Source organism: Corylus avellana, chromosome 2 (genome assembly GCF_965113065.1).
Source record: "Corylus avellana chromosome 2, dhCorAvel1.hap1.2, whole genome shotgun sequence".
NCBI classification, from domain to species: domain Eukaryota; kingdom Viridiplantae; phylum Streptophyta; class Magnoliopsida; order Fagales; family Betulaceae; genus Corylus; species Corylus avellana.
Genome location: NC_142491.1, coordinates 42,491,767 through 42,516,134, shown reverse-complemented (window position 1 = coordinate 42,516,134; position 24,368 = coordinate 42,491,767). Strand labels below are relative to the sequence as shown.

The following is a 24,368-nucleotide window of genomic DNA, read 5'->3' as shown; positions in this document are numbered from 1 at the left end:
TCCTCTCAGATTTTCTAAATGTCGTATATACGCTCTCATTTTCCTTTTTTAATTTTTTGAGATTCCTTTCATGATATTTACAAAATTCATATAGCCAATCCAAGGGCTGGCCAGACATTGATTACATCTGGCTGCAACCAAGGCTCATAACCTGAGCACAAAGGAAAGTCAGGTTCTTGCGACATTTGTTGGACTTGAGCATCTGTCAAAATCAAACTCAAAGGCCTCTTCTGGCACAACATATCTAAGAACATTCAACATAGGTCGAGAATCAAAAAAGTAAACCTACCGAGACACTTACTGCAATTTTGTTTAAAAATATGAGTTTGGTCTGCGAAATTGCAGGGCCAAACCCGCTCTAAGAATCATTTTTCAATAAACATGCATCAAACCAAGTTCCAGAAACAATGTCGGGCAAGTAAAGATCAGGGTCTCCCCAAGCTCATTAACATAAAACTACTTTTGCTAATGGAAGGATGCAGTGTTGTATTCTAGTAACAGAAGTTGGAAAACTCTACCAAACGTCTTAAGAAGACAATTATAATGGTTTTAGGACTTGAGGGCATTATAACCAAAAGGCATCTCTCACTGACCACCAGGGAGTGACTTGATAATATCTGAATCACCTGAGGAACGAAACAAAAGGTAAACAGAGTAAACCAAAACTGTGACATTGATGATGCAATCATACAAGGAGAATATAAATTTGTGGTACCTGGATCAACAATGCTAAGGCAAGACACACGAAAATACTTTCCACATGCTGTCCCAAGATCAACATTGTCTGGAAGCACAAAGAAGCCACAATGAAAAAATGCAAAAAAGACTAAAAGATCAAGTACCATAAACCATAACAAACTAGTTATAAAGAAACTTATCAACTTATACAATTAATGAAATTCAACCAGCACAGAGTTACTGCCTTGTAAGTGACAATGCTATATCAAGTTAACCTTTAGCTTGATTATAAATTATATAAGGGAACAAACGAAATTTTTTGTAAAATGTGATATTTGGGTGGATTATTTTCTTGTACTTAAGAACCAAAGCAAGCTCAAATCTTCTTGAACAAATAAACCAATCGAATAAGAAAAAAGCACTTCAAATTATCAGGGGAGTCTGCAAGACAGAAACTCAAGACACCCGGATCTATACACATCTATGGCTGAAGTGGGCATTCGTTGAACACCACAGTAGGACAACTAATCATTAAATGTCATACGTAAGACACCATTTTCCATGTTTAACATATTTTGTCAAAGGAAAACATGTTATTGAAACCCTGATTTACCTCAGTAAAGGCCAGGTCTCACATGCATTGAGTTCATACAATTAATTACCGAAGCAACGGTTCACTAGATCGATGCCTACCTAATGACCTGAAGAATTGTTCCCAATCAATAGGCTTCTTGGACAACGATTTCCCCCAAAGGAACTCCTCAAATCCGGTATATAAAAAAGACATGTTTCATGTATCCTTTTACATGTGAAAAATATATGCTTTTGTTAATTATGAAGACAATTTTTGGAAGAAATTCTATTAAGGGCCTGTTTGGGATTGCGTTTGAGGGTCCAAAAGTGTTTTTAACACTCAAAAAGTCCGTTTGAAAAAAAAAGTAGTCATTTGGTAAAAAAATTAAAAACACTTTTAAGGGTCCAAAAAGCCTAAAAATGGCCAAAACACACTTTTAGCAAAAGCTTAAAAATAAAACTTTTGCCCAAAAACGCTTTTTAATTTAAAAGCTCTATTTCTTAAATGCAGTTCCAAACAGGCTCTAAAAAGGCACATGTAATGAGACATATGTCATTTTTATAAACTAGGTTAGAAGAAATTTCTCCACCTCAATTTGGAGGAAAACACAGTCCATTTATAGGTCCAAATAAACAAGCTATCAAGATTTTACTAATTTTTGAGTTAAACAAAGTCTATTACAAAGCTTCTAAATAATTCTCTATTTTCGGTTATTAGTAAAGCTTACAAAATAATAGACCTACCCAACAAAGTATAAACTTCTAGGAAAGGTAGCTAGTCTGCACAACATTCTCAAAATTGAACTTATTCTCCCATCATATGCATATGACGATGATCCACCCCATTTTTTAGTTTTCCACGGGAGTGCTCGGCAAATCACAAACCAGTCCACTGTGAATAATAGACGACATTTTTTTTTTGTGCTTGTCAAATATTTTTAAAATATAGAACTGGTTTTAAATTTGTCATTCTAGTATCCAAAATTAGTGTACATGTGTTTTCAAAAAAATCAAAAACACTGTGATGAATGGATTAAACAAACTGCACATAAACCAAAACTAGTTCAAAATTGGACTAGTTTTATTTAAGGATCGGTTCGGAATCAAATTGCATCAATTCTACTGTTTGACAAGCATCTCCCCTCGAAAAGAAGATGCCACGAGAGATGGGGCTTGTGACCAGGCCTCAAAGGATCAATGAGCACTGAACCTTGCTAGCATTCAAACCTAGCAATAATTTCACATCTTTAAGCTAACATACAGAAAAGACCCACAGAACGCACAAACAGAAATGCGAAACGAAACAGGCACAACGACTAAAAACAAAAGGAGCTGATGCTGATGGCATAGTCAAGTAGTTTGTTTAGGGAACCACTTACTTCCGTTGTAATGGTGGACTCCAATCTTGGCAAGCATCGCGTAGTATTCAATCTCGGACTTGCGCAGTGGGGGGCAATTGTTGGAGATTATGATCAGCTTCCCTGCATTTCGACGACCAACAAAACTCAAGAAACTCAATTGCCCATATCCAAAATACTATTTAAAAAAGCTTAAAAAGAAAAAAAAAATACTACAAAATCAAAAGAAGAAAAAACATATCAACGCCATTTTACACAATAGAAGAAGAACCTTTGGAGGAGCGGAGAGATCGGAGGACGGTCTTGTAACCGAGAGTGAACTTGCCGCTCTTCATGACAAGGGCCAACCTGTTGTTTATGCTCTCATGGGTCTTCTTCTGCGCGTATGGAATTCAATATTTAGTTAATAATTGATACCGTTAAGCCAATCAAAACAAAAAAAGTAGATTTTCCGATAGAGATAGAGATCGAGAGGTACCGTCTTCTTCGCCGTAACCATTTTCGCTGTTGTGCTCAAACACAATGAAGAATGGAGAAGAATTGGCGAAGAAAGAAGAGACGCAGAGTTCTGTGTGCGGCGATTGTTGATGTAGGGTTTATGGAATGGCTGACTCAGGCTGAGGAAATGTTTATGTCGCGGGTAAAGGCCCATCAGGCTCTTTTGTAGGTTGGCCCATACGTTCCAAATCCATCTCTTTTCTTGGGCCTAACACCAAAGCCCTGTCCATATATATATATATATATATATATATGTCCATCACTTGTCAAAGGACTCAAATGCTTCACTCCACCTTGCCAATTCCTATAAAGCTATTATTGAGCTCTCAGTTGGATAAGCAAAAGCAAATTTTAGGCCCATCGGGCTCTTTTGTAGGTTGGCCCATACGTTTCAAATCCTTCTCTTTTCTTGGGCCTAACACCAAAGCCCTGTCCATATATATATATATATATATATATATATATGTATGTCCATCACTTGTCAAAGGACTCAAATGCTTCATTCCACCTTGCCAATTCCTATAAAGCTATTATTGAGCTCTCAGTTGGATAAGCAAAAGCAAATTTTATGATGGGCCAAAAATTATTTTATTGTATTTAATTAATTTTATATATATGATATTACGTTATTTTAAGATTTTAAATGATTTGACGATATGTTTATTATATGTTATATTTGCAAAAAAAATTGGACTAGTGCACTCATATATCAGGAAATTCAACCAATTATTGCACCTAGCTTTATATTTTATGTTATTTTAAGTAGTCTTCAAGGGGTAACTCACTTAGCTGACGATCATATCTTATGAAATGGAGGTCATTAGTTCGAATTATTCTCTTTCTTTTTCTCCCCTTGAATGAAATGTTACGGAAATGTTTAAAAAAAAAAAAAACATAATTAGTAGTTGTAGTTTACTTCTTTATATATATAGAATATATTTAACTTTTAAAAAGTGAAAAACATAGATAGTTATATTATACAAGTTAATCAACTAAATGCCTGACCATTCTTTTTTTTTTAAAAAAAATCAAACAAAGATGACACTAGAGTGTTCTATAGCCAATCAAATGACTTCAAATGCATTTGATATTATGATTTTGTAGACCGAAAGTAGAATTTTAAACTAAATTACAATAAAATGTATTGTTTTAAAATGCGTTTTGAAAAAAATTATGATTTGATTGATTTCAAAACAAAGAAAATCTACCTTATCAAATAGTTGGCAAAGATGTGCGTTTTTAAAAATCGTATTTTCAAATGGTATGTTTTTAAATTTATATTTTTAAATCGCACGTTTTCAACTTATAAATCTAAACGAATCATTAGTAATATAACTTTTAACATTAATTTGGTGAAGTCGTAACAATTGCTTAGTCAGCATTTTGGGGTATTTTAAGAATAAGTAATGTTATATATATATTCTCACTTTTCACATTTTTTTGAAGTAATTTTTAAAATTATCATTAAATTAAAATGTTAAAACCAAAAATAATTAGCCATATACCATTGAAAATGGTGTGGAATTTGGTGTTTCTTAAGAGAAGTGGCTGGCTTGGGCTGGGCGACTAGTTTCTCACATTTGAAAAACCACCGCTACGAGGGTATGGGGCCTATTAACCTTTTCACTTCCCTCCAAAAGCCAGACCCTAATTGCGTGCGATTGGGAAAAAGCCGGAAAATACGAATCCCACGTGGCTGTAACAACTACACCACCCGATTTTCTGACACGTACTCATAAAACCGTTACGTGGCGCTCCCTGGTTGTCCCTCCCTAACAACCATCTTTATCTTTTTCCCAATCTTTCAAACTCTCCATTACTTGCTTTAATTAAACAAACAAAAAAATTATCGCCACTCCACATGTGATGCCCAATGCACACACGTCTCGATGTAGCAACTCTGCCACGTTCACGGGCACAATATTAGACCCCCGGTGCGCACTACGCCCCCCCGGGCATTTTAGCACACTTCCCTGGTTCCACACTCAGTAATAACTAATAAGTATTGCTCAAACAAAAGCCTGCGCTGCTCTCTCTCTCTCTCTTTCTGTGTCTCGCTCGCTCCGCTACGCATTTTTGAACGTTAGGGCTTGGTTTTGGAGTTCTTCATGGAGAATCGCGCGGTGCTGTTGGTGGTGGTGGTGGCGACGGCTTGGCTGCTCGTGGATGGCTCGGCGGGGCTGACATTTTCGTCGAGGCTTATACACAGGTTCTCCGGCGAGGCCGAGGCGCTGTGGGCCTCGAGGAACGGGAATGTGCAGGGGAGATCGTGGCCGAGGAGGAACAGCCTAGAGTACTTCGAGTTGCTTCTCAGCAACGACTTGAAGCGGCAGAGGTTGAAGCTCGGCTCCAAGTACGAGATGCTGTTCCCTTCCGAGGGCAGCGGGACCTTGTTCTTCGGGAATGACTTTGACTGGTGAGCCATATTCGGTGCCTGTTTGGTTCCCGAGAAAATGTAGTGAAAAGTAAAGAGTAAATGCGCATTTGTAAGATTATTTGTTAGTTAGCTCATCTTCCGATCGATCTTTAATTTCCAGGTTGCATTACACATGGATTGATATAGGGACACCGAATGTTTCATTTCTTGTTGCATTGGATGCTGGGAGCGATCTGCTTTGGGTCCCTTGCGAGTGCATTCAATGTGCTCCCTTGTCTGCCAGTTACTATAGTATGTTGGTACGTTTTCCATTACTAACCATTATTGCTATTATTGTTTCGCTCCAGCTTTGCAGCTCTATTTCTGCAATTTTAATTTGTGAGCTTTCTCGGTTCTTATTTTGGCGCTTGTATACATATTTATAAAATATAAAATAAAATATTAGAGAAAATATTTGGAGAAAGAGTGCGGGGTGGGGTATTAACGTGGTTTGATGTTAGAGTCAGACATTCACAAGTTATAAAACCAGAAGGCCACGGCCTCGATTGGTAATGGTTTTCAAAACTAAAAATCGCACTTTCTCAAAACCATTAACATGCAATTCAAAACAAAAAATACTTTTTAAAACACTTTTTCATTTTTTTTTTTTTTTTTTGAAAAATTTTCACACCTTTAAGAATAGTTTGAGAGAACAAGTACTTAATTTTTTCAGATGTTGGGGCTAATTTATTACTTCATTTTTTTTTTAAAAAAAATACAAATAAAAAAGACCGGAGACAACCACGGCTACCTTTGTCGAACAAGGGTGGCTGTGCGGCTACCTTGACTAGCTAGGTGTACTGTTGTGACCAAATAAATATAGGATCTCCAAAGATGAAAAAAAGAGTATAATCGAAAATAAACCAAGCACACAAGACACCAAAATTTAAACGGTTCGGTTTAACAAGTCTACATTAATTGGTAAAGACGATTTTAAAGAAATTTACTATTAAAAGATGGAGTACAAGTATAGTTGGGAGAGAATCACTCAAAATTCAAAGACTCAATACACCAAAATCTCACTCTCACACAAAATAGAAAAATACCAAAAAAGAGAAAAAAAAAAAAAACCAACAAAAGAGAAAACTCTCTTTTTTCTCTAGGTGTTGTGTGGCACCATCACTGGTCCACTGTGAGAGAACTAACAAAAGATTGGCGACCGGTTGCTCCCTCCAACACATCACTGTGCGTTCTCTTCCTCTCTTTCGTAAGTTGCACTGTCCCTCAAAGAGGGCTGCTCCTTTTATGATGCTTAAGAAAATTCTACTTAACAATTAAATGTATGGATCAATATTTTAAGAAAAGGCTGTTCAAGTAAAATCCTTTTAGTTTATGCGTATATGGTTTTCTTTGTCTTTGAGTTTTTTCTTTATTAAATACTGTATACTTTCCTTCCTCTATTCTAACTAAATGCTTATTCATGTCAGTGGCACTCAGGATGCATTTGATTCTAGGGTTTACATATTTTATGTTCACCAATAAGATCAGTGAATTCATTATTATGTAAAGGAGGCTGAATGTCTTTTCTAATTTATGTTTGTGTTGTTAGTTCTTTATAATTTCCGTTTGCTCTCGTCCTTCAGGCTTTTTATTCTGTATTCAAATTACTGGATAGATGTGGAAAGGGTTTTAAATGTACTCGCTTTGTGCTTGTGTGGTGGTTCAGCTAGGTTTAGCAGTTGATTCCAATGATTGATTGGCAGGTGCTCCCTCGTATTTGGGGCATCTATAATGCAGGATAAGGATCTGAGTGAGTATAGTCCATCTTTCTCAAGCACCAGCAACCACCTACCTTGCAGTCATAATTTGTGCAAACTGAGTACCAATTGTAAAGGTCCAAAAGAGCCCTGCCCATATATTGCTGAATACGACTCTGAAAATACATCAAGTTCTGGATTTTTGGTCGAGGACAAATTACATTTGGCATCGGTTAGCAATCTTGCAACACAAAATCATGTGCAGGCTTCAGTCATTTTGGGGTGTGTTTATATTGTTTGTCTTCCTTTCTCTGTTGTTTTCATTTATATATTTTTTCTGGGACCTGATTTGTGTATATTTTTGTTTACTGATGCTTGACTTTTTAGATTCCCTTATTTTATATCCATTCTTATTAATGCAGCTGTGGTAGGAAACAAAGTGGTGGCTATCTGAATGGAGCCGCCCCTGATGGTGTAATGGGATTGGGACCTGGGGACATTTCAGTTCCAAGTTTGCTTGCAAAAGCAGGATTGGTTCGAAATTCTTTTTCAATTTGTTTTGATGAGAATGATTCTGGGAGAATTCTCTTTGGGGATGTAGGGTTTGCCACCCAACAATCTACTCCATTCTTGCCTATTGCAGGAAAATTGTATGCCATCTATATCCTTTTTTAATTGTTGTTTATTCTATTAGCCAAGTGAATTCTCTTAGCAGGTCTTAGTCCTAGAGATGCTTTGAATTCTTTCTATGCCTTTTGTAATCAGTCTCTTCCTTGTTTCAGTGACACCTATTTTATTGGATTAGAGCATTATTGTGTTGGGAGTTTCTGTCTCAAGCTAACCCAGTTCCAAGCTCTGGTTGATAGTGGCTCATCCTTCACATATCTTCCAGCCAAAATTTATGAAAAAATTGTTTTGGAGGTGCTTCCTGTTCCTAATTTTATGAGGTCTGAGGTCTAAGTTTTTCTCTAATATGGCCTGAAAGATTGTTGTTTCTTAATTACAGTTTGACAAACAAGTGAATGCTACCAGGATTAATCAATCTGAAAGCACCTGGGAGTACTGCTATAATGCCAGGTTGGATGCTAATGAGGAGAGCTTTTGAAATTCTTTACCTATTTCTTCAGAACTGATAGTCCGCAATTCCTTTGTGTAACAGTTCACAGGAATTGCATAGCGTTCCTACCATGAGACTCATGCTTATTATGAACCAAAGCTTTATGGTCAATAATCCTGTATATTCTGTCCCTGTGAATCAGGTAATAATCCTAAATTCTAACTTGTCTTCTTTTGAACATAAACTTATGGGGCCATTTAGTCCAAGCACTAGTGGCTTGCAAGATAGTTGGAGCATGTATCTGATATTGCATTAAGGAACGAGAGCCCATATTAAAAACAATGATTATTGTGTTTGTAAGTGGCACAGTTGTCGATTCCTAGTATTCCCCGGGTGGATCTACATGTTATTGCCACTTTACACATCCACTTTTTTTCAGAGACTTCTAGCGATGGTAACACTTTGAAATCTATTAAATTACCACTTGTCACAAAATTTTAATCATTTAATTAATATTCAAACATTACCTCTTATGTGTGAGTTCAAACTCCTTAATAAGTGATGCCTGACATATGGAATATTATTGAAATAGGAGGTGAATGACAAAGACAATGTTTGAATTCAAGATCTTTGGCTTTAATACCATGTTAAATCACTGATTATCCCAAAAGTTTAAGCTAATAGGAAATGATTGATTTAATTATTTAATTAATATTTTAACAAAATCCATCATGGATAATAATTAAATCTGGTTGCTTTCATATAGTACTTGTATTCTGCCAATAACCCTTTATCTCCTGATTTTGAACTATCTGTGGTTTTAAATAATTTTATTCATTTTGCATATCCCATCAGGAAATTGATATTGATTTTTACCTCTTAATTAAAATCTTTGTTCATTAGCATCACTTAAATAAGTTTTCATGTCTATGGGGTGTCCAATAAGAACAGAACCTCAATAAAATATCTATTGTTAGAAACCAGGAAGTGCAACGAATATCTTTTTTTCTTTTTTCTAGCAAGTATTGTGCAGTGATTGCATGCATGGACTGCTCAATATAATGGGTTGTGGTAGTAATGGAAAATATCAATTTTCTGGAATGTGGTGCAGGAATTTACTATATTCTGCTTAACTTTACTACGCACGGACCTTGACTATGGTGTTATTGGACGTGAGTATACCCCTCTGCTTCTCGCATAACTGAATCAATTGCTATCTTCTTGTCCATCTATGCTCTATGGGAGTGTGTGTGTGTGCGCACGCATGCATGTGTGTGTGTGTGCATGTGCATGTGCACACAAGTACACTTGTGTGCGTATGTTAAATCACCAGTTGTTTCAAAAACTTATGCTATACGAAATCGTTGATTTAATTATTTAAATTTTATTATAACACTCCATTTGATTTAATCATTTATTTAATATTCTATTAGCACACAAAATGTATTGATAATTATAGGTTAACTTATCTGTCACAAAGAATATGATGATGAGTTATTGCATTTTTTTGTGTCCCACGTATGCACTCTTATATCTATACACAATGTATTGATGACTGGCTTAACATATTTGTTGCAGAAAACTTCATGATGGGTTATCGCCTGGTTTTTGATAGGGAAAATTTGAAGTTGGGTTGGTCAAAATCCAATTGTAAGTACTAAAGCTTTTTGGATAAAACTTTTCGGATTCTGATCATTTTAAGCACTGGTTTATCTAATCCTTTCTGAGGATAGCATTTACTACTCATTTACTCCTTAAGTCTGGTTTCCACAAGCAGAGTTTGTAACTATGGTTTGGAGTGTTTTTTTAAGCTCTGATATTGTGGAAGCATAAATTGAACTCTGAATGTTGAAGCAGGGCAATGGCAGGAATTCTGTTGAGATGATCCTTTAAATTCCTGATTTGCTTTGTTTTTTCTTTTCTATTTCAAAGTGCTTGTGAAGAATTGATATTATCTCAAGGATAGGGTCATATCTGTGTAAGGCTGAGAGTAAAAATCTTGTCAGCATTTGCTCTCTTATTGCTGTCCAAAGTCTCTTTCAACTTTGACACCATATGGCCATTACTAGACTTCCTAGTTTCCTAGTTCAGGGTGGCATTGCTCCCGGAGTACCTAAATACTTGCTCAAATAATAAACACTTCTAATTTAGGGAGTTTCATAGTCAGCATATAGAGCAACTTTGGGCAGATTGGGTGACTAAGCTTGTGTGCGTGCTTCTGCTATGCCTGTTCCACAGCTTTCCATGATGGTAGTTATAAAGAGGCGGGCCCATTAATATATGCTAAACTTTTTCGTGGGCCCTTCAACCATCAATTATCAGGTTGCAATTAAATTGGAGTCCGGATTTTACTGTTCTATGGCTTCGCTTGTGAGTGTTTGGGGTGTAGAAGGGAAGGTCTTGCATGTCTAGGCGGGTTCATTTATGATGGTTAGTTTGAATTACTTTTGCATGCACAGTTTTATGATACAAACTCACCTTGAGAATCAGCTTACAGGGGAAGGGTACCTAAAAGCTTATATATATACATAGTTAAGATTACATTTTAAGTCATGAGAGATACTTAAGATCGTAAATTTTATTGATGACTGTTGTCTTTTGTTGCTAGGAAGGGTTGTTAAACGTCTAAGTTATGCAAATGTGTTACATGGGAGTATATAGCACATAATAAGTAACGGCATCTTTAATGATTCTAGCATTTCATTTAGTTCTTTGATTTTTTAATTTTTTTTTTCTTGGGGTCTATTCAATTTTAGAACTTTGATATTGAAGTGTTCTTGATTTAGGTAGAAAGCAGAATATTGAAGAGGTGGAAATTTATAATGGCCATCTACATGTTAAACAAGAATATGTCAGCTAAAGCTCTCTCTCCTTTGACCTGCTGTAACGTAATATTTAATCTTGATCTTACGTATCGTCAAGTGGATTGCATACGTTTTGTATAAAACTTAATTTTGTGCAGAACCCTATCATTTTTGTGTCACGCTTTTTTGTTTTTCTTTTAATATGTTTATTTGCTGCATCAATTGATCCTCTATAATTTTAGGGCGAAACCAATCTTGATCTCATACTTCCCACCTTTTCAATGTAATTCTCAGATGCTTTATTGTTAACCAACCTTAAATCTACAGGTCAAGATATTGGTGGTGAGCAAGTCCATCTCACACCGCCGACGGCAGCAAATGATGGATCGCCAAACCCATTGCCAACCACCCAGCAGCAGAGCATGCCCAAGACTCCGGCAGTTCCGCCTGCTCTTGCCGGGAGGGCTTCGTCGAATTCCTCTGTAGCTGTGCCGTGTCAAATTCCCTCCTGGCTGTGCTTGACGAGTTCATTAGTAATGCTACTATGCCTGTGTGCCGGTCACCTAATCAGATCTCTCTTTGACTTGTAAATCCTATCTATTCTTGTCAAAGCTCTCCTAAACTGGATGTACTCTTTTTTAGGTTGTTGTATTGATTGGTGGTGGTTGATGGTAATATTCTATCTTTTTTGGTATCAACTTTCGGTATAAATTAATGTTGAAAAAGTAAAAGCTTTTGTTGAAACATTTTAGCAACACATGGTATCCTAGCGAATCTAGGAGATGCATAGACCAAATTTCTTGAATGAGGGTAGGTTATTTTATTATAACATATTTGGAAGCAAACAGGGAAGGTTTTATCAGTGACAATAATAATATATTAAAATTAAAATGTTGTAGAAGATTCAAATGGATGAAGTTTCTAATTCTGAGGGACGGCAAAGATATGGTTCCAAGATCCTCAGAACTGGACAATTAGGTATGGACTCTGTGTAGAAAGCCCATGGCAGGTGCCACTTTTTAAGGATTAGGCGGTGGTCACGCGTCAACGGTAAGTCGGTGCATTGGATCTAAGCAATTGTCATTGACTGGCTCTGGACTTTTGAGCAATGGTGGCACCGTTTACTCGATCGGCACACGAAACTTTCAATATACATATATATTTAATTATTACTTCATTGGACCGTGATACATAGCACGCGGCGTGTGCAGCACGTTGGTGTAAATTTTTTATTTTATTTTATTTTTAATTATAAAAAGAAAGAAAAAAAAAATTTACACTAGTGTGGCAAGCACGCCAGCGTGCTGTTTAGCTTCACCCTACTTCATAATAACTGGATAAATGATGAAGATTTCATTTAGTAGTCAACTTTTTTATATTCCACATATAGGAGGGGGTTTGTTTGGGTTTTTAATTTCGATTCAAAAATATGGATTTTAAAATTTAATAACGTAAATTTTTAAAATGTAGTTAAACGTTTGGTAAAATCGTATTTGGGCCTTTAAAATCTCACTCTAGCTTTTAAAATCATGTGTTTTTAAAAACGCACCATTTTTCTTGCGATTTGAAAACCCAATTTTTTCTACATTTTTAAATCATAATTTTTTTTAAACGCACTCTCAAACAATATATTTTTTAAAACAATAGTGTCAAACGCACTTTTAATCTATAATACTTTCATTTTACAACAATTGGTAGATATGAAAGTTCTTTTGTTGTGGGAAAAAATCTCTCTAGCCATGTCCCAAAGGCAATTGCCATTCATTCTCTCCCTGTCAATATATGCGCCTTATAAAACTCTTTATGAAAAGTTGCATTATTTTTCTTTTAATTTCCATGGAAGTTATTACCTTCTATAGAGATGATTTAGTGTGGGGATGATCACATTTGTTATGGTGTAATCATCCCTTAAAACATGTCATTATCTCTCACTTGATTAGACTCTAACATTAGGTGATAAACTGAGTTTGGATATGATTAACTTGGTACCAATAACTCTTCCATGCCAACTCTCATTTGTGAGTCCCCACAAATCTGCATCAGATCGTGACTGGCTTATGTGTGCACACTTTGTCATTACCTTATTTGACTGCACCCTTTACCATAGGCTCTCTTACTGATAATATACTAGAGGTAACTTCAATTTGCTATATTCCAAGCGAAAATTCTTTGTGTTTGAGAACATAGACCACACTAATACCACAATTAATGACTTTAGCCGTACACAAATTCATGTGTTGACCTGACCTAATATTTGATCAAATACTTCCTCTTAAGCCATTATTTTTAAAGGTTTTCTTTTACACATCTTATCAATGTCTTTTACACTTTCAAATCATAGATACTCACAAGGTGACAATTTAGAATTTGCAAGATTCAGTGGCAAAACATAAGGCAAGGGCAGATAAGAAGAGTAAAGTTGCGGAGTTTGAGGAAGATGACTATGTATAGCTATCTTGACAAAATATAGGTTTCTAGCTGGGGAGTATAACAAAAAGCAATCTACTTGCAATTGGACCGGTGAAAACCATTGAGAAGATCGATTCAAATTCATGCCGGTTGAAGCTACCAAGCCACATCAAAATGTCTAATGTATTCAATGTCAAGTATTTTCATTCACAACAGGTACTTTTCATGAGGACGTGAATTCGAAAGTAAAATCTCTCCAACTTGGAGGGAATGATGTAGGTTGGGTTGAGTTTGAGTTTATGAAGAAAATAGGTGCCGACATTAGTGTCTAAAACTTGTTTGAACAAGGTCTTAAGAAGGCTTTTGGAAGAGGTTTAAAGATCTTCACTTGGAACACACAGGGACAAGTGCAAAAAGCAATAGTTCGTTTGATACGTGTCTGGATGAGTAATCAACCAATAGTGGCTGTTCGCTAGTTCGGCTGGAGTCCTGCCCTGGTCCATTTTTTTAGCGAAAAAAGAAAAATTAGGCATCTTTTTTTCTTTCTTACTTTGACCCCTAAAAAAAACTCAATACAATCCGACCCCATCAACTTAAATTTTTAGTTCCGTCCCCGACTAATAGTGATGTCAATGACTAGTGGTGATGGTGAAGGAATTATGGCACATGTATCTCATTAAGGCATGGCTTGCGTATTGGCAAGAGATGGTAGCTTGTGTTGTCTGGGGCCTTCGATTGCGGCATGTCACATGTGTCTATGGAAATGGGCACCACCGGCCGCCTGGTCAACACAAATTGTGGCTGTAGCCTCTGCCCCTTCTCTTAAATGTTATTCTTCTTTAAAAAATGATGTGATAGGCATTACTAACAAACACATATTCAGAGAAAGCAACATCTATATTCAAAGAAAGCAATACTAATTAACCCGTGTTCTTATTAGGAGTGATAATTCGTATTTATGTCTCGGATTCGGATTGTATCAATGCATGAGTATAAGATTATATAGGTCAATCATAACTCGACTTATTTAATTAAACAAGTCAAACCTCTCAACCTAACAATCTAATTTTGTGTTTGGTTCGTGTCGACTTCACGAGTTATGTAAAAAATTGTTAATTATTATGTCACGTGTCGGATTTAGGTTGTATCAAGGCATGTGTACGTATAAAACTATATATATAGGTTAACTATAACCCGACCCATGTAATTAAACATGTCATATTCTTCAACCTTAACCCTTTAATTTTGTGTTGGGTTAGCGTTGAGGCCAAATTTTCTTCGTAGATCTTCTTTCAAAATGATGTGATGATAATAAATACATATAGATGTGTATAATTTGTACGTTTGCTTTCAAATGCATGCATGACAATTATCAAGACAACTACAGCTTGATCTAAATCAGGTAGTTAGAACATAGCAATCATATTGATCTACGACCCCATCTCTATTCAAAATCTAATATATATATATATATATATATATATATATATATATATATATAGTGTGTTTATGCATGGCCCATATCAGATCATATCTACTGGAGCACCTTGATATGTATAAAAATTAACCCAAAAATTACAACAAATATGGACGCATATAAGTAATCGAAAGCTTATCTCAAAAGTTTAAATTGATAAAAAAATAAAAAAATAATATATTATTAAAATTTTAACACTCACTTTTCTCCCATTGAACCTAGTAGATAAGGAAGGGAGAGATCCATTGAATTGTATTTCTTTAAGATGGTGGTTTAAAATGCTCATATCCTATGATTCAGCCACCTGGCACAGCAGCCTACCCCATTTGTGGGCTTTGTTTATTCTTTCTGTTTTTTCTTTTTTTGCCTTTATCTTCCTACAGTCCCACCGCCCAATCATACCCCCTTTTTTACTCCCAATCACCAATACATTTTGAAACAAATGGAACCACCTTTTTTTTTTTTTAATGCTAGTGCGGGGTACCCATTTCAACAGGTTGAAGCAACCACCTGCCCCATTAGAATATTTGTTGCCACCTGTCTCCGGTCTCCGCCGTTCGATTTTTTCCTTGCCACGTGTCGCCTGGATCACTTGATACGTGGCAGCTGATTATACAATATAAATCCATCTAACCCCTATTATTGTGCGTTTATTTATTTATTTATAAACTTTTGTTTTTTTTGTTTTTTTGTTTTTGTTTCAAACTTTTGACGAGTCTCTTTCCATGCATAGCTCTCAAACCCCAACTGCTGTTTACTTTCAACTTTCGTGTTCCCCAAGCATTAAACTCTCCTTCGAAATGGACTTTTGGAGGCAAAACTAAGAGCGTATTGGGATTCTGTTAACTACATTAAAAAAAAGGTTTTTAGGTTTATTTGGTAAAAATTATTTTTTTAAAAAAAAAACGCTTTCTGATTTAAGCTTAAACTTATAAGAAGTGGCAAACTTAATCATTTAATCAATACTTTAACATTTTCCTTCACGTGTGAGCTCAAATTCTATTTTAACGGGGAATATTTAATTGAAATGAAGAAATCAGAGTTCGAACTTAAGTTTTTTGCTCTAATACCATGTTAAAGTATCATTTGTCCTGAAAACTTAAAATAATAAAAGATAAAGTTAATCATTTAATTAACATTTTTGTCCACTTGACAAGGTAAGAAGGGGAATCCAAAGGTCTAGAAGTGATGAAGTTTCGTGGAGATTCTAAGACATCCCATTTTTTTTTTTATATGTTTATTTGCTCATTTATTTAATGTATTCACATGGGTATTTTTCTTTGACCCATCTGTTATAGGCCACTGCCTATAAATATATATCTGGAGGCAGGAGTACTGGAGTAGCCCCAGAGTCTCTTGTCATTGCTCATCCTTTCTCTTTTTTCCCTGCCCTTTAAACACAAAGAACTTGGATCGAATTCCCTCTTGTTTTGCATTTCAAATATCTGCTTTATTAATATTATCCCCCGGCCCCTTGCAAATGGGAATTGAAGGCACTTTGGAATACTTGTCAGATTTATTAAGCAGAGTCAGAAAAGGGAAGAAGAAGAAGAAGCAAATACAAACTGTAGCTCTCAAAGTCAGGATGGACTGTGAAGGCTGTGAGCGTAAGGTCAAGAAAGTCCTCTCTGGGGTGAAAGGCACGTGCGTTTCCATTTCGATCTCTAACATGTTTTAATTTGCATGCAGTTCATGTGAGAGATCATCGATCAGATGATAATGTTTTGTTTTTGTTCTTACTATTTTTGTTGGTTTTGGGCAGGGGCTAAATCTGTGGACGTGGACATGAAACAGCAGAAGGTGACGGTGACAGGATATGTTGAGGCGAAGAAGGTGTTGAAGGCGGCACAGTCAACGAAGAAAAAGGTGGAGATGTGGCCGTATGTTCCGTACACACTGGTGGCTAATCCTTATGTTTCTCAGGCGTATGACAAGAAGGCACCGCCGAATATGGTCAGGAGCGTTCCCAACACTGCAACAATTAAGGAGACAACCATGGATGACGGCTACATCACTATGTTCAGTGATGAAAACCCTAACGCCGCCTGCTTCATCATGTAGCTAGAGTAATATATATTACAAAATATTTTGGAAAAAAAAAAATTGATAATTTTGATTGTAAAGAAAATAGTAGCTAGCTAGGCCAATTTGATCATAATGTTATAGTATTTGTTTTTCTGTTTGAATTTTCTTTCATTTCCAGGGTTTTGTCTTGTGTGCACATAAGCTTTAGCATTAATTAGGAAATGTTTTTTGAAATGAAGTGATGGGTTATTGCTCTTACGTATAGTCGTCTCTCTTCTAATAATTATTGACCTTTGCATGATGTTGATAATCTTGTTACCCGTTTGGTAGGACTGTTGCACCTCTTTGAATAGGTATATTGAGCATGGGTAACAATTCGGTTCCGGTTATTAGTTATTAGCTAAAATCGCTAATCAGAACCGGGGTACCCGGTTATTGAATTTAGAAAATCGGAACCGGTACCCAGTTATCCGGACCGGTAACTGAGTTTTCAAAAATTTGGACATTTTTGGCTTATTTTTGGTATTTGGGCTTAATTTAACCATTTTTGGCCATTTTAAAAAAATAATTATATATTTTTTTGGCCCAATAAGCTAGGCTTTGTTATGGACGTTGTTCAAAAACTTTCATAATATATTTTAAAAGTGCCCTTAAAAATCATTTTAAAAGATTTCATAATACTTGAGATTTAACAACTAAGTACTACATCTACGTATATATCAACTACAAATCTCGTTCTTATGAGATTAAACACTAAATATTTACTACTACAAACCCAAAGAAAACAATAAAAACAAGTATGCAAACAAAGCAATTAACAACCAAAAGAGACATCTTCTTACAAGTTACAACAACTACAAACCTAAAGAAAACTAAGAAAATAATAAAAACAAGTATTTAAACAAACCAACAACCAAAAGAGATACCCCTTACAAGTTATACAACCAAATATATATATATATATATATATATATATATATATATATATATATATATCCAGGTTATAACCGGGTGTCTTAAAATGTAAAAGTAATGCTAGAAGGAGGATTAGAGTTCTTTTTGTATTCTCACAAATGTGATGTACCTTTTAAGATCACCAATGAATTTTGAGATAATTATTACTAAATTTTGACATATTAGTGATTTTAAAAGTCACATCATATTTGAAATGATACAAGAAAGACTCTAATCCTCCTCCTAACAATACACAAGTACACCATATAATCTGATGTACAGGGAAGCTACAAATTATGGAAATCAGAGAATTAATACAAAATAATATCAAATTATACTGTCTATCAATGACAAATGATTGCAACAGAATTAGATTCTGATCATAAGAAGCCAACAAAGAAGGTATCATGTAGAGATTTTGTCCAAAACAACCAGTAATGTTTGATAAAACAAAGGTATATAAATACAACGTTGTTGTTTTTTTTTTTTTTTTTGTAATAAAAAATACAACGTTGTTTATCTCTAAGGATAAGGCCGGGTGTCCCGATGGCCGGCCGCCCAAAAGCTATTTTACTATCACTGTTAATTTGCCCACTTTGAATGATCTCCGTTTTGCCAGATTATTGCGAGAAATCACAAAAAGCTACCTTTTCCATTGCACACCTTATAGATTCTGAGATGGCTTACTTAAACAACATATAAAGCTAGCTAGCTCGATCAGGGGAAAGTGGTCCAGCTAGCCGTCTTACCTTTTTCATGGGCATCTCTCAAACTAAATGCCATTTCATAAAATTATTAAAATTATACATAAAAATAAATAAAAAATCTTAGAAAGAAGGCAGGATTAGGAATTAATTGCAAGGAATTAATTGCAAGGAATATTCTTGCTTAATTAGCCAATTAATTATTTCCCAACCACCGGAGCTCACGTACGTACACGAAGCAAATTTGGAAACCTACCTTTTGACAATGAATAAGGAGAAGTGCCACTACTTCAAAGTTAGGAACCTCCATATATAGACGTCTATGTAAAATCGAATATTATGGTTGAAAGAGTTGATCACAAACGTATACAAGTTTGTTCCTCAATCTCATCAAACTATATATATATATATATATATATATATATATATATATATACATATATGTCGTGTTATATTGTGTAACTGATCAATACCTACAGGGATTGACAGATCTTTGAAGTGGTTTTATTTTTAAAAAGTTCTGATTTTCTTTTATGCTTTGTTGGATTGCGGTGATATTAAGTGTGATGTTTGGCTTAATAATATATTGTTGTGGTTGATAATCTGAATTTTCGTAACCTGAGGTCTAAAATGATTTTTCAAAAGTAAAAAATGATCAAATAAAACAAATTAAGGTCTCTGAGTTTTGATAAGCTAGCTCTATGTGTATTTTGGGCTCTTCAGAATTCAACCAGTTAGGCCCAATTGTATTTGGGCCTGTGCTAAAATCATGTTTTAAAGAACCCCTTATTATTCCTGGGCCATTGGTCTGGTCAGAATCTAGAAGATCATCATCTTCAACAAAGACAACTCTTCACCACGTGCACATCCGCGCGTGTTTGGAGATTGAGAACAGAAAAACACATAATCTTGTGTATGTTTTGACAAACAATAGAATTTGGATTCATGATTTCCATTTAATGGTGGCTAATTAAAGATTACATGCAGATCAACTTCATATGAATCCCAATTTAATTTTAACCCAATTTCATAATTATTATGTGTAACAACAAAATAGTGTATATAGAGTTTCACTATATCAAATAAATCCAAAAAAAAATTAAAAATTTATTTTCATTTATCATAACTAGAGTTTCACTAAATCTTACATCCTAAAAAATATTTAAGAGCCAATCTTGACGAGACAGGTCACCGCCATCCCAATCCTTTTTTGGGGGCAAACCCCCACCTTTGTAGTTGGGAGGTCCTTGGCAGCCTTAAAACAATCTGTCAATGATGACTTTTTCACTCCCTAGATGACTAGATAATTTAGCTTTCTACTTTACTACTATGTCAATTTTTTTAAAAATTTTTTTTTTATAAGGAATATGAGTTTCTAGCTAACAACATTTCAATATAGAAATGATAGTAGAGAAATTTTATTCCATGAAATACCATTGTCAAGCATAATTCAAGGGAATTAAATGACTTTCTTTTTAGGATATTGTTTTGTACAATATATCTATAGCGACCAGCTATATACAAAACTTTTGTATTTGAAAGAGAAGATCTTTTTTATAAACTCGTGATTTTTGTTAAGACAATAGCAGCACGTGATGAAGAAGAAGAAGAAGTATGTACGTGGCGAAAGCCGACATTATCTCTAGCTTGTATTATGGGATAGTTTGTTGGTTGGTGTGATTATCTGATAGAATAAAAATAAAAATATTTGACAACCTGTGTACGTTTTCTCCTGGTCGGGGTAGGAGGGTGAAGAATTAACGGTATAAATATAAATAAGGCATAAAGTGCATAAACCCTATGAACCATCAAAAACAGCCGAGTTGAGACCTTTTCTTTTTTTAAATTAACAACCTTAAATCTCTCTCTCCTATCTCTCCTCTCACCCATTTATAACCATCTCTCTCTTTCTCTCTCTCTCTGTCTCTCTTTTCCTCAACAACCCCTTCCCTTAAAAGTTCATCTCCACGCATTGGGTATACGTAGGGCAATATTCTTTTTGCTCTCAAGAATTTGTTTATTTTCTCCGGAAGAAATTCACCATTGCCAGCCTTTCTTTCTTTCTTTTTTTGTTTTTTTTTTTTTTTGTTTTTTTGTTGTATAGAAAGCAAAAAAAAAAAAAAAAAGGTGATTAAATCAAATCATCGTCAAGATGGGTCGCGTTAAACTGGAGATAAAGAGAATAGAAAACAACACCAATCGACAAGTTACATTCTCAAAGCGAAGAAATGGTCTCATTAAGAAGGCCTATGAGCTTTCCATCCTATGTGACATTGATATTGCTCTTATCATGTTCTCTCCCTCCGGTCGTCTTAGCCACTTCTCCGGCAAAAGAAGGTGCATATATATATACATCCTACCCGTTCTATATATAGATATATATTTTGCATTTTGTTTTTTGGTTTTTGTTTATATTTGCCTTTGCTTGTGTTCGAATTGAGATTAGTCAAATTCACTAAATTTCTTGCGAAGAATTGTTAATTTCCCAAACCCCACATGCACTCGATCATGAAATATTTTCAAGGCCAAATAAATATGTTTCTGGAAATTGTTTTCACCAAAAACTTTTTGAAGCATTTTCATGAAGAATATCAATATCCGTTGTGTATTCTTTGTTTATGAGGTTTCTGCATGTGTTGCCACCTCGCATTGGACTTGTTACACCATGCACCAGCACCGGCAAAGGGGGTGGAAAATGATGGAATTAGTTTTAACTTGTTTAGGGTTATAATGGTACTTCAAGAACATTATTTCTTCAAGTTTAAAGAAAGAAAAAAAATTCGAATTTGTCATGCATTGATCGATGCTTGTTCTTTAGCTACGTACAATCTTTTTTAGCACTAGTTTTTCAAATGCTATGAGTATCCCTGACCTCCGGCCACATTAATCCTGATATATAACTTAATTTAATCACTAATAACTTGTACTTAAGGCGTCCAAGTTATGTAAAGGACAAAGTTTTTCTCCAAAAGGAAGAAATTCTTCAAATTCAATATATGTTAAATTGACGTATGTTCTTAGAACACGTGCATTTTCACATGATTTACTTTAACTAATTAACCTTATTTCGCATGATATATTAAGTTAAAAGATTTGGCATGATAATTTTGTTTTCTTTGAAATCAGGATCGAGGATGTGTTTACTCGTTTCCTCAATCTCCCCGACCAAGAAAGAGAACAGTATGCTTTACAAAATTGTGATTTAATATAGATTAATTCACACATGCTTCCTTTTTAATTGGCTTGTTAATTTGATCAGCTTCATTTATTTCTTTGTTGCAGAGCTGTTGTTGGGAAAGGCAGGCATTGGTATGCTCTCAAATCCTTTTCCTTTTATGATCAGTTAATCTTTTTTAATTAAAAGGGGAAACTGCTTTTAGTCCCCTCAGTACTCTATTACTCTTCTTGCAATGATTTTTCAATCTTACTTTAATCTTTTACTATTAAGGTTGCAATGTCCCCCTTTCACCCTCAAAATGACAAAAATATCCTGATATTTTTGAAATATTTCTTTGGTGTGCCCACAATTCAATGTATAATAACTACTCATCAATTTCCTTTTTGCAGTGATATCCAAAACAAAGAGGTAATTAATTAAGACAACTTTTTTCTTTTTTTTTTCTCTAGTGTTCAAAGTTTTCATTTTTCTAATGTTAATTAAGACAAAGATTCATCAATATAAGTATTGATGAAACTTTAGTGTTGTACTGCAGCAGTATTTGCTTAGGACCTTACAGCAACTAAGGGGTGAAAACGACATCGCTCTTCAAATTGCCAAGTTTGTCCTTCTCTCTCTCTCTCTCATGGTTTTTATTTTTTCTATCTCATTTTGTGCAAATAATTGAATGATTTTCATTTTCTTTCTCTTTTTCCCCACTAATGGTGCATTACCGATGCTTCAAAAAAGTCCTGCGGCTGTTAACTCCAACATTGAGGTAAGACAGAGAGAGATATTGTGTTGGAGCTCACAATTGTCACCTTAACAAATTAATTAAGCTTAATTGACTTTAGTTAATCTTTCTCGTTCTAGGAACTCCAACAAGAAATTGTTAGATTACAGCAGCAAGTCCAAATGGCTGAAGAACAGATTAGGTCCTTTTTTTTCTTTTTCTTTTTTGTAAATAATTGTATTTACGATATAAGATATAGTTTATGCATGGGAACTTAATTAAAAGTAACTTTAAGTGCTACGACCACATGCAGGGTATATGAGCCTGACCCACTAAAGCTCACATCTATTGGAGAGATAGAATCCTGTGAGAAAAATCTTGTTGACACCATGTCGCGTGTCATCCAGAGAAAGGTACGTTGGTATGTTGTGTTTATTTGTTGATGACATAAAACAATTAATTGCATGTTCCTATATAGTATTTGATCTAAATTAACTTGCCATTTTTATCAAACGTACGTTTTGTAGGAATATTTGCTGAGCAACCATTTATCTTCTTATGATCCATCCAGTATACAGGTATAATTGAACGTACAAGATCGAGAAATATATGTTTAATAGAATTGAAGTAATATTTATGAAATAATTAGCATAAATGGGTTAACGTTAATTCTGAGTTTTCTTGGTAAAATAGCAAGGAATGCCGGCCTCTTTTGCAAATGAAGTTGTCAGTTGGTTGCCCGATGGTGGTCACAACCATGGACAAATTTTTGAAGCGTCTACTTCTCTGAATCAACTTAGGTAACCATTCCCTCTCTACTATCCATAAAAATTAAAATTAAATAAATAAATAAAAAACTGTCTATTACAAAAAGAAATTAACCACATAATAGCAAATTAAAAATCAATATAATTAATTAAACATAATCTACAACTCTTACTTAAACATGTTTAATTTACACAAAGGCATATATTAATTAAAACATGCACATGTACTCCTATATATCATCTATATATATAAGCTGGAAATTAAAAAATTACAATTAACAGGGAGCTATCATCGACGGTGTATGATCCGTTTCCTCAAGGAAGCAGCTCCACCGCCGATCCACGAAGCATGAGCGACGGAAACCTCGCATCGTGGCCTCAGGGGTACAGCTCTACGGGGCACCACTCCACCGCCCTCTTGTCACCGACTTTATTCCCTCAAATCCAGGTCTTTTTCTTTTCTTTTCTTTTTTTGCTTTTTCTTTTCTTTGTTGCAATTTATAAACATAATAGTTTAATTTTAAGTCTAAGAGAAAAAAGGTATTTGATGTTGGGACCAGCAGGGAATGGTGGGGTCAGACATGTCGGAGATGATGCCAGGTGAGCACGTGGAGATCCAAATAAACGGCTCGCATGTTCAGGTGGACAATGATGCTGCAAATTATGAGACGGAAGTGTCTCGGCTGAACCGGCAATGACACTAAGATTTTGTGAACCAGAGAGCATATATATATATATATATATATATATATATATATATAGGGGTTTCAACGGCTCGGATGATTACCAAATGATGCATATAAAAAGGTACATAATAGTGCTTATGAAGGTTTTGTATGGAAGCTCGGGAGAAGAAAGAAGAAGAAGAAGGTTTTGTATGAAAATATATCAGAATTTTGGGTGTTATGTACATAATTCTCCACTTATCTGATCAATTTCACCTTCCAAATAGAATCAGAAAATGAATGTTTTCCTCTCTTCAGCTTTCCAACTGTAACACCATTTTTATGTAAAATGTTTGAATCTTCTAAGTTACAATTTACAAAGCCTTTTCTGTTTTT

At 35.0% G+C, this 24,368-nt stretch overlaps 4 protein-coding genes across 4 annotated transcripts; 3 read left to right on the top strand and 1 right to left on the bottom strand.

Annotated features, from left to right (window-relative positions):
* Positions 1–382: 382 nt before the first annotated feature.
* LOC132167611 (Ribosomal protein L7Ae/L30e/S12e/Gadd45 family protein) lies at positions 383–3,209 on the bottom strand. The gene is made up of 5 exons (XM_059578621.2): positions 3,088–3,209; positions 2,881–2,986; positions 2,631–2,732; positions 716–784; positions 383–626 (listed from the first exon to the last, which is right to left on the bottom strand). The coding sequence occupies exons 1-5, from the start codon at positions 3,106–3,108 to the stop codon at positions 586–588; spliced, it is 339 nt and encodes a 112-aa protein (XP_059434604.1). The 5' UTR covers positions 3,109–3,209; the 3' UTR covers positions 383–585.
* Positions 3,210–5,124: 1,915 nt separating this feature from the next.
* Positions 5,125–11,806, top strand: LOC132167455 (aspartic proteinase-like protein 1). Its single transcript, XM_059578438.2, has 10 exons — positions 5,125–5,523; positions 5,645–5,783; positions 7,261–7,502; positions 7,643–7,870; positions 8,003–8,141; positions 8,227–8,297; positions 8,380–8,479; positions 9,389–9,449; positions 9,856–9,927; positions 11,409–11,806. The coding sequence occupies exons 1-10, from the start codon at positions 5,216–5,218 to the stop codon at positions 11,669–11,671; spliced, it is 1,623 nt and encodes a 540-aa protein (XP_059434421.1). The 5' UTR covers positions 5,125–5,215; the 3' UTR covers positions 11,672–11,806.
* Positions 11,807–16,342: 4,536 nt separating this feature from the next.
* LOC132167675 (Heavy metal transport/detoxification superfamily protein) lies at positions 16,343–17,036 on the top strand. The gene is made up of 2 exons (XM_059578685.2): positions 16,343–16,607; positions 16,730–17,036. The coding sequence occupies exons 1-2, from the start codon at positions 16,448–16,450 to the stop codon at positions 17,026–17,028; spliced, it is 459 nt and encodes a 152-aa protein (XP_059434668.2). The 5' UTR covers positions 16,343–16,447; the 3' UTR covers positions 17,029–17,036.
* A 3,766-nt stretch (positions 17,037–20,802) lies between these two features.
* Positions 20,803–24,026, top strand: AGL104 (AGAMOUS-like 104). The gene is made up of 12 exons (XM_059578333.2): positions 20,803–20,987; positions 21,777–21,830; positions 21,933–21,959; positions 22,218–22,236; positions 22,364–22,428; positions 22,558–22,585; positions 22,681–22,742; positions 22,854–22,953; positions 23,068–23,118; positions 23,234–23,340; positions 23,590–23,755; positions 23,871–24,026. Exons 1-12 carry the CDS (start codon positions 20,803–20,805, stop codon positions 24,003–24,005), a joined length of 999 nt encoding a protein of 332 aa, XP_059434316.2. The 3' UTR covers positions 24,006–24,026.
* Positions 24,027–24,368: the final 342 nt, after the last annotated feature.